At 46.8% G+C, this 12,959-nt stretch overlaps 1 protein-coding gene across 1 annotated transcript in view; it reads left to right on the forward strand.

Annotated features, from left to right (window-relative positions):
- The window catches only part of NOS1 (nitric oxide synthase 1), a 178,925-nt gene that overhangs the window by 47,380 nt on the left and 118,586 nt on the right, over positions 1-12,959 (forward strand). Inside the window, 1 exon segment of the mRNA XM_038763769.1 lies at positions 6,652-6,780. Coding sequence (XP_038619697.1) covers positions 6,652-6,780 — 129 coding nt within the window.

The following is a 12,959-nucleotide window of genomic DNA, read 5'->3' on the forward strand; positions in this document are numbered from 1 at the left end:
TGGAGAAGGACAGAAGGGAGGTGAGGTAGGAGGGGGCCAGGGCATGGACAGCCTGGAAGCCCAGGGTGAGGAGTTTCCCTCCTTCCCCTCCCCATCCCCCAGCCTTACTTCCTTCCCCTCCCCACAGCACCTGTATATATGTATAGATGTTTGTACAGATTTATTACTCTCTTTATTTTATTTGTACATATTTATTCCATTTATTTTATTTTGTTAATTTGTTTCGTTTTGTTGTCTGTCTCCCCCTTCTAGACTGTGAGCCCGCTGTTGGGTAGGGACCGTCTCTAGTGCCAGGGTGGATACAAGCAAATCCAGTTGGACTCAGTCCCTGTCCCATGTGGGGCTCCACTCATATTCCCAATTTTACAGATAAGGTCACTGAGGCCCAGAACAGTGAAGTGACTTGCTCAAGGTCCCACGGCAGGCATGTGGCAGAGTCAGGATTAGAACCCATGACCTTCTGACTCCCACGCCCAGGCTCTAGCCACTAAGCCATGCTGCGCAGAGCACTGCATTAGACGCTTGGGAGAGTATAGAGAAGCAGCATGACTCAGTGGAAAGAGCCCGGGCTTTGGAGTCAGAGGTTATGGGTTCAAATCCCGGCTCCGCCAACTGTCAGCTGTGTGACTTTGGGCAAGTCACTTAACTTCTCTGTGTCTCAGCAACCTCATCTGTAAAATGGGGATTAAAGCTGTGAGCCGCACACGGGACAACCTGATGACCTTGTAACCTCCCCAGTGCTTAGAACAGTGCTTTGCAAATAGTAAGCGCTTAACAAATACCATCATCATCAAGTCACTTAACTTCTCTGTGTCTCAGCAACCTCATCTGTAAAATGGGGATTAAAGCTGTGAGCCCCACACGGGACAACCTGATGACCTTGTAACCTCCCCAGCGCTTAGAACAGTGCTTTGCACATAGTAAGTGCTTACTAAATGCCATCATTATAATAATTCAACAGAGTTGGTAGACCTGTCCCCCACCCTTAAGGAGCTTAGTCTTGAGAGACGGACGGTAAAATAAATTACGGATATGTACGGAAATGCTGTGGGGCTGAAGGTGGGGAGTGAATACCGAGTGTTTTAAAGGTAGAAATCCAAGTGCGAGGGTGATGCAGAAGGGAGTGGGAGAAGAGGAGATGAGGACTTAGATGGGGAAGGCCTCTTGGAGGAGATGGGATTTTTAATAAGGCTTTGAATGTGGGGGAGAGTAGTGGGTTGGTGGATTTGAGGAGGGAGGGCATTCCAGGCCAGAGGCAGGAGGTGGGCGAGAGGTCGGTGGTGAAATAATAATAATAATAATAATAATAACAATAATAATAATAATAATTGCATTTATTAATAATAATGGAATTTATTAAGCACTTACAATGTGCGAAGCACTGTTCTAAGCACTGGGAAGTTACAAGGTGATCAGGTTGTCCCATGGTGGACTCACAGTCTTCATCCGCATTTTACAGATGAGGGAACTGAGGCCTAGAGAAGTGAAGTGACTTGCCCAAAGTCACATAGCTGACAATTGACAGAGCAGGGATTTGAACCCATGACCTCTGATTCCAAAGCCCGGGCTCTTTCCACTGAGCCACGCTCGGCGCTCACTATGTGCAAAGCACTGTTCTAGGTGCTCGGGAGGTTACAAGGTGATCAGGTTGTCCCACGGGGGGCTCACAGTCTTCATCCCCATTTTACAGGTGAGGGAACTGAGATGAGGGAAGTGAGATAGATGGGCGAGGGGTCGGCGGCGAGGCAGACGAGATGGAGGCCCGGTGAGAAGGTTGGCATATTAGAGGAGCACATTCATTCATTCATTCAATCGTATTTATTGAGCACTTACTGTGTGCAGAGCACTGTACTAAGCGCTTGGGAAGTCCAAGTTGGCAACATATAGAGACAGTCGCTACCCAACAGTGGGCTCAGTCTAAAAGGGGGAGACAGAGAACAAAACCAAACATATTAACAAAATAAAACAAATAGAATAGATATGTACAAATAAAATAAATGAATAAATAGAGTAAAAAATATGTACAAACATATATACAGGTGCTGTGGGGAAGGGAAGGAGGTAAGATGGGGGGGATGGAGAGGGGGAGGGGAGGGAGCTGGGGAGGTCACAGGGTGATCAGGTTGTCCCACGGGGGCTCACAGTCTTCATCCCCGTTTTACAGATGAGGGAACTGAGGCCCAGAGAAGTGAAGTGCCATGCCCAAAGTCACCCAGCTGACAACTGGCAGAGCCGGGGTTTGAACCCATGACCCCTGACTCCAAAGCCCGGGCTCTTTCCACTGAGCCACGCTGTTGTCTGCTGTGCGACCTTGGGCAAGTCACTTTACTCCTCTGGGCCTCAGTTCCCTCATCTGGAAAATGGGGATTGAGACTGTGAGCTCCACGTGAGACAGGGACTGTGTCCAACCCAATCTGCTCATACCCACCACAGTGCTTGGCACATAGTAAGTGCTTAACAAATACCATTATTATTATTATGTGTCTCCCTGTGGTGTCTATGGATGTTTCTCCCTGCTCATCTTCCCCCCTGGTAAGGAATTCTAAATGTTTCCATACCTTGTGGGAAAAAGCCTTTCCTTTCGTTTGGGACTTAACCTCCTTCGGGTTTCTTTGGCTGTCCCCTTATCCTGAAGGTGCGAGATTGAATGAAAAAATGAATTCCGTGTTTTCCCCGTCCCACTCCTAAAGGTTTTGCAAACCCCAGGCCTCTCTCTTGAGGACTGAGTAGGTTGGCAATAGAAGAGCGAAGTGTGTGGGCTGAGTAGCAACATGAGAATAGCGAGATGAGGCAGGAGGGGGAAAGCTGATTGAATGTTTTATATCATCATCATCATCATCATCAATCGTATTTATTGAGCGCTTACTGTGTGCAGAGCACTGTACTAAGCGCTTGGGAAGTACAAATTGGCAACATATAGAGACAGTCCCTGCCCAACAGTGGGCTCACAGTCTAAAAGGGGGAGACAGAGAACAAAAGCAAACATACTAACAAAATAAAATTAATCATATAATTATATGATATGATATGAGCCCCTTGTGGGTCTGGGAACGTGTCCAACCCGATTAACTCGTATCTACTCTAGCGCTCAGAGCTCTTCTTGAAGAGCAGCGGCACGGCAGCAGCGTGGATAGAGCCCGGGCCCAGAAATCAGAAGGTCACGCGTTCTAATCCTGCCTCTACCGCTTCCCTCCTGGGTAGACTGTGAGCCCGCTGTTGGGTAGGGACCGTCTCTATATGTTGCCAGCTTGGACTTCCCAAGCACTTAGTAAAGTGCTCTGCATGCAAATCAGAAGGTCATGGGTTCTAATCCTGCCTCTACAGCTTCTCTGCTGGGTGGACTGTGAGACCGCTGCTGGGTAGGGACCGTCTCTATATGTTGCCACCTTGGACTTCCCAAGCGCTTAGTAAAGTGCTCTGCACACACATCAGAAGGTCACGGGTTCTAATCCTGCCTCTACCGCTTCTTTGCTGGGTAGACTGTGAGCCCGCTGTTGGGTAGGGACCGTCTCTATATGCTGCCAACTTGGACTTCCCAAGCGCTTAGTAAAGTGCTCTGCACACACATCAGAAGGTCACGGGTTCTAATCCTGCCTCTACCGCTTCTTTGCTGGGTAGACTGTGAGCCCGCTGTTGGGTAGGGACCGTCTCTATATGTTGCAAACTTGGACTTCCCAAGCGCTTAGTAAAGTGCTCTGCACACACATCAGAAGGTCACGGGTTCTAATCCTGCCTCTACCGCTTCTCTGATGGGTAGACTGTGAGCCCGCTGTTGGGTAGGGACCGTCTCTATATGTTGCCACCTTGGACTTCCCGAGCGCTTAGTAAAGTGCTCTGCACACAAATCAGAAGGTCACGGGTTCTAATCCTGCCTCTACTGCTGCTCTGCTGGGTAGACTGTGAGCCTGCTGTTGGGTAGGGACCGTCTCTATATGTTGCCAACTTGGACTTCCCAAGCGCTTAGTACAGTGCTCTGCACACCGTAAGTGCTCAATAAGTACGACTGAATGAATTAATGACATAGGGTAAATCACTTGCCTTCTCCGTGCCTCAGTTCCCTCATCTGAAAAATGCGGATGAATCAATCAATCAATCGTATTTATTGAGCGCTTACTGTGTGCAGAGCACTGTACTAAGCGCTTGGGAAGTACAAGTTGGCAACATATAGAGACAGTCCCTACCCAACAGTGCGCTCACAGTCTAAAAGAGATGAAGACTGTGAGCCACACGTGGCTCACATATACATATACACATATACATATACATATACATATATATGTTTGTACATATTTATTACTCTATTTATTTATTTATTTTACTTGTACCTATCTATTCTATTTATTTTATTTTGTTAGTATGTTAGGTTTTGTTCTCTGTCTCCCCCTTCTAGACTGTGAGCCCACTGTTGGGTAGGGACTGTCTCTATATGTTGCCTGCTTGTACTTCCCAAGCTCTTAGTCCAGTGCTCTGCACACAGTAAGCGCTCCATAAATACGATTGATTGATTGACAACCTGATGACCTTGACTTTACCCCAGCACTTAGAGCAGTGCTTGGCACATAGTAAGCGCTTAACAAATACCATCATTATTATTATCATCATCATCATCATCAATCGTATTTATTGAGCACTTACTGTGTGCAGAGCACTGTACTAAGCGCTTGGGAAGTACAAATTGGCAACATATTAGTAGTAGTAGTAGCAGCAGTTGCAGAAGCAACTTAACAAATGCCACAATCATTACTATTATTACATATTAAGCGCTCAACAAGTATCATAATAAGAAATACGAAGTTGGCAGGGGAAGTTCCAGACAGGAAGGAAGGCCTGGGCGCGGGGTCGACAGGCAAGAGAAAACTACAGAGTTTCCTCGGGTAACTAGTAGAATCGGGAAACTGTTCCGGTCCAAAAAAAGGAAGGAACAGAGAATACAACTTGATCAGCGGGAGAAGCCAGGCTTCCTGTGCAGCTGTGACTTTCTTATGTCAGCTCTGCGGAGCCTCGGGAGTTCATCCCACTCGCGGGGTTGATTCACGCGCCTTCCCCGGAGAGTCGCTTTCGGATTCTCCACCCGTTTCGCCAGCTTTCCCCGTTACCAGTTGCTGCTCGAGTTGTCTCATCTGGGTTTAGACGGAGAAGGGAGAGCCGCCCGCCTCATGGGCGGCTATTTATTTATTTTATTTATTTATTTATTTATTTTATTTGGTTAGTATGTTTGGTTTTGTCCTCTGTCTCCCCCTTTTAGACTGTGAGCCCACTGTTGGTCTCTATATGTTGCCAACTTGGACTTCCCAAGCGCTTAGTACAGTGCTCTGCACGCAGTAAGCGCTCAATAAGTACGATTGATGGTGGTGGTGATGATGATGGGAGACCAGGGCTGTTTGAAGAGAAAAAGGAAAGACTGAAATTCCGGGAAAAGTCGAAGCGGAGACATCAGAGAGGCCTCTGAGTTAAAGTGAGGTGCTGTGTGGCTGGAACTCGGCCCAAGTAGACTCGGGGGCCGGAGGGGTCTAAATAAGCCTCATCATCCTCATCGTCATCATAATATTTGTTAAGCGCTAACTACGGCCAAAGCTGTGTGACTTTGGGCAAGTCATTCGACTTCCCTGTGCCTCAGTGGCCTCATCTGTAAAATGGGGATTAAGACTGTGAGCCCCACATGGGACAACCTGATCACCTTGTAACCTCCCCAGCGCTTAGAACAGTGCTTTGCACATAGTAAGCGCTTAAAAAATGCCATTATTATTATTATTATTACATAGCGTTTAACGAATGCCATCATTATTATTACCCTGGGATGCCCTCGCTCTCCATAACCCACAATGACTATTCCCCTCTTCAAAGCCTTAATGAAAGCCCACCTCCTCCAAGAGGCCTTCCCAGACTAAGCCCTCCTTTCCTCTTCTCCCACGCCCTTCGGCGTCACCCTGACCTCCTCCCTTTATTTATCCCCCCTTCCCAGCCCCACAGCCCTTAGGTCCATATCTGTCATTTTATTTATTTATCTATAATAATGTCTGTCTCCCCTTCTTGACCGTAAGCCCGCTGTGGGCAGGGAATGTGTCTGTTCTATTGTTCTATTGTCCTCTCCCAAGTGCTTAGTACAGTGCTCTGCCCACAGCAACCGCTCAGTAAATACGATTGACCTACTGACAGTCTACGCCATTTTGCTATTGGGAGAAGCAGTGTGGCTCAGTGGAAAGAGCAGAGGCTGGGGATTCAGAGGTCATGGGTTCTAATCCCGGCACCGCCACTTGTCAGCTGTGTGATTTCGGGGCAGTCACTTCATTCATTCATTCATTCAATCGTATTTATTGAGCGCTTGCTGTGTGCACAGCACTGTACTAAGCGCTTGGGAAGTACAAGTTGGCAACGTATAGAGACGGTCCCTACCCAACAACGGGCTCACAGTCTAGAAGGGGGAGACAGACAACAAAACAAAACACGTGGGCAGGTGTCAAGTCATCAGAATAAATAGAAATAAAGCTAGAGGGACATCACTTCTCTGGGCCTCAGTTCCCTCATCTGTAAAATGGGGATGAAGACAGAACCTGATCACCTTGTATCCCCCCAGAGCTTAGAACAGTGCTTGGCACATAGTAAGCGCTTAACAAATACCATTATTATTATTATTATTATTGTCTGTTTCAGCCTCCAGCTTCCGGCCGGAAGTCCCCAACCAGGAACGGGAGTCCAACCAAGTGTCCCAGGTTCCTCAAAGTCCGGAACTGGGAGACGGATTTGACCCTGAGTGATACCCTGCATCTCAAGAGCACGGCGGTAAGTGTTTCCTCAGACTCCGGGAGCCAGCACAACTGCGCGCTTCCATCTATCAGCCGATCGTACTGACTGAACGCTTACTGAGTCCGGAGCACTGTACTGAGCGCTTGGGAGAGTCCAATGCAACAATAGCCAACGCGGGCTTCCCCCAGCAGGGCCTGGGGCTGGCGAAGGGAGAGGTTCTTGAATTAAGCCCAACCCCATCTCTGGGTTACAGGGGTTTTCGGGCAGCCCGACCTGTTATCGGCAGAATTCTGATTATTTTTTTTAAATGGTTTTTCATTCATATTTATTGAGCGCTTACTGTGTGCAGAACACTGTACTAAGCGCTTGGGAAGTACAGTTCATCAACAGATACAGACAATCTCTACCCAACAACGGGCTCATGGTCTAGAAGGGGGAGACGGACAATGAAACAAAACAGGTAGACAGGCATCGATAGCATCAAAATAGATAAATAGAATTGTAGATATATACACAAATTAATGATGGTATTTGCTAAGCATTTGAGAAGCACGGGCTTTGGAGTCAGAGGTCATGGGTTCAAATTCTGCCCGTGCCACTTGTCAGCTGTGCGACTTTGGGCAAGTCACTTAACTTCTCTGGGCCTCAGTTCCCTCATCTGTAAAATGGTGATTAAGACTGTGAGCCCCCGTGGGATAACCTGATCACCTTGAAACCTCCCCAGCACTTAGAACAGTGCTTTGCACATAGTAAGCGCTTAATAAATGCCATTCTTATTCTTATTCTTATTCTTATTATTATTATTATTATCATTATTATTATCAAGTCCTTCTGTTTTAAGCACTGGGGGAAACAAGGTGATCAGGTTGTCCCACATGGGGCTCACAGTCTTAATCCCCATTTACAGAGGGAGTAACAGAGGCCCGGAGAAGTGAAGGGACTTTCCCAAAGTCACACAGCTGACGAGTGACGGAGCCGGGATTAGAACCCACGACCTCTGACTCCCAAATCTGTGCTCTTTCCACTAAACCACACTGCTTCTCGCGCTACTTTAAATGGCATTTATGGAACTCCGTGGATCAGCTAACAGAACGATGGCAGATGGAGGTGGGGCATTCGGGGAGAGATCAATCAATCAATCAATCAATCGTATTTATTGAGCGCTTACTGTGTGCAGAGCACTGGACTAAGCGCTTGGGAAGTCCAAGTTGGCAACGTATAGAGACGGTCCCGACCCAACAGTGGGCTCACAGTCTAGAAGGGGGAGACAGAGAACAAAACCAAACATATTAACAAAATGAAATAAATAGAATAGATAGGTGCAAGTAAAATAAATAAATCAATAGAGTAATAAATATGTACAAACATATATACATATATACAGGTGCTGTGGGGAAGGGAAGGAGGTAAGGTGCAGGGGAGAGATGCGTCCGTGGCGTGGCTTTGAGTCGCAGATGACTCGACAGCATTAGGCAAGACATTTATTGTGCCAAGCACTGTGCTAAGCAGTAGGGTAGAGGCAAGATAAGCAGGTGGGGCTTATTCACTGTTCCACATGAGGCTCACCAGTCCAGCGCTTAGAACAGTGCTTTGCATATAGTAAGCGCTTAACAAATGCCATCATTATTATTATTATTATGTAGGAGGGAGTGGGATTGAATCCCCGTTTTACAGATGAGAAAATGGAGGCATAGAGAAGTGACGTGACTTAATTGTGGCATTGCTGAAGAGCTTACTATGTGCCAAGCACTGTTAAACACTGGGCTGCAGCAGCGTGGCCAGAGAAGCAGTGTGGCCCAGTGGAAAGAGCCCGGGCTTTGGAGTTAGAGGTCATGGGTTCAAATCTCGGCTCGGCCAATTGTCAGCTGTGTGACTTTGGACAAGTCACTTCACTTCTCCGTGCCTCAGTTACCTCAGCTGTAAAATGGGGATTAAGACTGTGACCCCTCCCTGGGACAACCTGATCACCTTGCTACCTCCCCAGCGCTTAGAACAGTGCTTTGCACATAGTAAGTGCTTAATAAATGCCATCATTATTATTATTATTTATAAAATAATAAGCATGGCTCAGTGGAAAGAGCACGGGCTTTGGAGTCAGAGATCATGGGTTCAGATCCCGGCTCTGCCAACTGTCAGCTGTGTGACTTTGGTCAAGTCACTTCACTTCTCTGTGCCTCAGTTACCTCGTCTGTGAAATGGGGATTAAAACTGTGAGCCCCCTGTGGGACAACTTGATCACCTTGTATCTTTTATTGATCACCTTTTATTACTCTATTTATTTATTTATTTATTTATTTTACTTGTACATATCTATTCTATTTATTTTATTTTGTTAGTAATGTTTGGTTTTGTTGTCTGTCTCCCCCTTTTAGACTGTGAGCCCACTGTTGGGTAGGGACTGTCTCTATATGTTGCCAACTTGGACTTCCCAAGCGCTTAGTACAGTGCTCTGCACACAGTAAGCGCTCAATAAATATGATTGATTGATTGATTGATTGTAACCTCCCCAAGCACTTAGAACAGTGCTTTGCACATAGTAAGTGCTTAACAAATGCCATCATCATCATCATCATCATCATTAAAATGGGGATGAAGACTGTGAGCCCCACGTGGGACAACCTGATCACCTTGTATCCCCCCAGCGCTTAGAACAGTGCTTTGCACATAGTAAGTGCTTAACAAATGCCATCATCATCATCATCATCATCATTAAAATGGGGATGAAGACTGTGAGCCCCACGTGGGACAACCTGGTCACCTTGTATCCCCCCAGCGCTTAGAACAGTGCTTGGCACATAGTAAGCGCTTAACAACTACCATCATCATCATTATTATTATAAGCAAATCGGGTTGGACACAGTCCCCGTCTCATGCGGGGCTCACAGCCCCAATCCCCATTTTACGGATGAGGTCACCGAGGCACAGAAAAGCGAAGCGACTCGCCCCAGGTCACACAGCAGATAGGCTGTACATGTTGCCAACTTGTACTTCCCAAGCGCTTAGTCCAGTGCTCTGCACACAGTAAGCGCTCAATAAATACGATTGAATGAGTGAAGTGGCGGAGCCGGGATTAGAACCCAGATCCTCAGAGCCCCAGGCCCACGTTCCTTCTGCTTGTCCGTGCTGCTTCCCGAAAGGTGATGGGCACCATCGAGGCAATGGGTAGGGGAAGTAGAGAAAGACCCCGACGAAGGACAACCAAAATCATACATAAGACAGTTTATTGAACGCCCTGCTGAGCGATAGTCTGTCAGATAGACCCCTCTACTGGTCCCAGACCAAATGGCAGCGTGTTTCAGGAGGAACGGAGTGCTTCACTCCTTTGGCAGGAGTAGTAACAGTAAGAATAATAATAATAATAATGGCATTTAGGCATTAATTAATAATAATAATAATAATGATGGCATTTATTAAGCACCTACTACGTGCGAAGCAGTTCTAAGCGCTGGGGAGTTACAAGGTGATCAGGTTGTCCCATGTGGGGCTCACAGTCTTCATCCCCATTTTACAGGTGGGGTAACTGAGGCTTAACATATATAATAGTTGTCCATATCTATTCTATTTATTTTATTTTGTTAATATGCTTGGTTTTGTTCTCTGTCTCCCCCTTCTAGACTGTGAGCCCACTGTTGGGTAGGGGCGGTCTCTATTTGTTGCCAACTTGGACTTCCCAAGCGCTTAGTATTTATTTTATTTTGTTGGTATGTTTGGTTCTGTTCTCTGTCTCCCCCTTTTAGACTGTGAGCCCACTGTTGGGTAGGGACTGTCTCTATGTGTTGCCAATTTGTACTTCCCGAGCGCTTAGTACAGTGCTCTGCACATAGTAAGCGCTCAATAAGTACGATTGATTGATTGATTGATTGCTCTGCACACAGTAAGCGCTCAATAAATACGATTGCATGAATGAATGAAAGTAGCGGTAGTGATATTAGTAGAAGCAGTAGTAATAGCAGAAGTAGAAGTAGTAATAGTAATAATAATAATGATGATGATGATGGTATTTGTTAAGCGCTTACTATGGGCCAAGCACTGTTCTAAACGCTGGGGTAAATACAAGGTGATCAGGTTGTCCCACTTGGGGCTCGCAGTCTTCATCCCCGTTTTACAGGTGAGATAACTGAGGCAAAGAGAAGCTAAGTGATTTGCCCAGTCACACAGCCGACAAGTGGCAGGATTAGAACCCACGATCTCTGACTCCCAACCAGGCTCTTTCTACCAAAACCACGCTGCTTCTCAGCAGTAGCAGTAATCGTAGCAGTGGCAGTGATGGTAGTAGTAACGTTAGTAGCAGTAGTAGCACTTGGATTGTAATAGTATTTATTAAGCACCTACTGTGTGCAGAGCACTGTACTGAGCGCTGGGAGAGAAAACACGGATGGGAATTAGACAGGGTCTCTGTCCCTGGGGGGGCTCGCAATCTAGGACTGTGAGCCCACTTTTGGGTAGGGACCGTCTCTATATGTTGCCAACTTGGACTTCCCAAGCGCTTAGTACAGTGCTCTGCACACAGTAAGCGCTCAATAAATATGACTGAATGAATGAATGAATCAATCAATCAATCGCATTTATTGAGTGCTTACTGTGTGCAGAGCACTGGACTAAGCGCTTGGGAAGTCCAAGTTGGCAACATATAGAGACAGTCCCTACCCAACAGTGGGCTCACAGTCTAAAAGAATAACAATAATGGCATTTATTAAGCGCTTACTATGTGCAAAGCACTGTTCTAAGCACTGGGGAAGTTACAAGGTGATCAAGTTGTCCCACGTGGGGCTCACAGTCTTCATCCCCATTTTACAGATGAGGTAACTGAGGTCCAGAGAAGTTAAGTGACTTGCCCAAAGTCACACAGCTGACAAATGGCGGAGCCGGTATTTGAACCCATGACCTCTGACTCCAAAGCCTGGGATCTTTCCACTGAGCCAAGTTGCTTCTCTAAAATAAATAAACAATGTTGGCATTTGTTAAGCGCTTACTATGTGCAAAGCACTGTTCTAAGCGCTTGCGGGGATACAAAGTGATCAGGTTGTCCCACGTGGGGCTCACAGTCTTAATCCCCATTTTACAGATGAGGCCACTGAGGCTCAGAGAAGTTAAGTGACTTGCCCAAGGTCACACAACAGACATGTGGCGGAGCTGGAATTCGAACCCATGGCCTCTGACTCCAAAGCCCGTGCTGTTTCCACTGAGCCACGAATGAAAAAGCCCGAGCCTGAACGTCACGGCACCTGGGTTCAAATCCTAGCTCAGCCTCTTGTCTGCTGGGTGACCTTGAACAAGTCCCTGAACTTCTCTGTGCCTCAGGTTCCTCATCAATAAAATGGGGATTAAATCCTTCTCCCTCCTAGCTAGACTGTGAGCCCGGCCTGGGCAGGGATTGTCTCTCTTTGTTGCTGAATTGTACTTTCCAAGCGCGTTGCACAGTGCTCTGCACACAGTAAGTGCTCAATAAATGCGATTGAATTAATTAATTAATTAGTTAATTAATTAATACCTAGACCTGAGCTCCAGGTGTCTCCGGGACTATGTCTGGTGTATTATCTTGCAGCCTAACCAAGCACTTAGTAAATGAAAAACAAGAAGAGAAGCAGTGTGGCACAGTGGCTAGAGCCTGGGCTCCGCCACTCATCATCATCATCATCATCACCATCAATCGTATTTATTGAGCGCTTGCTGTGTGCAGAGCACTGTACTAAGCGCTTAGGAAGTACAAGTTGGCAACATCTAGAGACAGTCCCTACCCAACAGTGGGCTCACAGTCTAAAAGGGGGAGACAGAGAACAAAACCAAACATACTAACAAAATAAAATCAATAGAATAGATATGTACAAGCAAAATAAATAAATAAATAAATAGAGTAACAGATCTGTACAAACATATATACATATAAACAGGTGCCGTGGGGAAGGGAAGGAGGTAAGATCGGGGGGATGGAGAGGGGGACGAGGGGGAGAGGAAGGAAGGGGCTCAGTCTGGGAAGGCCTCCTGGAGGAGGTGAGCTCTCAGTAGGGCCTTGAAGGGAGGAAGATTTGCTTGTATCGTCTGCTGGGTGACCTTGGGTAAGTCACTTCACTTCTCTGGGCCTCAGTTCCCTCATCTGGAAAATGGGGATTGAGACTGTGAGCCCCACGAGGGACAGGGACAGTGGCCAACACAGTCTGCTTGTATCCACCCCAGCGCTTAGTACAGTGCCTGGCACATAGTTAAGTGCTTAACAA

This window comes from Tachyglossus aculeatus, chromosome 21 (genome assembly GCF_015852505.1).
Source record: "Tachyglossus aculeatus isolate mTacAcu1 chromosome 21, mTacAcu1.pri, whole genome shotgun sequence".
Lineage (NCBI taxonomy): Eukaryota > Metazoa > Chordata > Mammalia > Monotremata > Tachyglossidae > Tachyglossus > Tachyglossus aculeatus.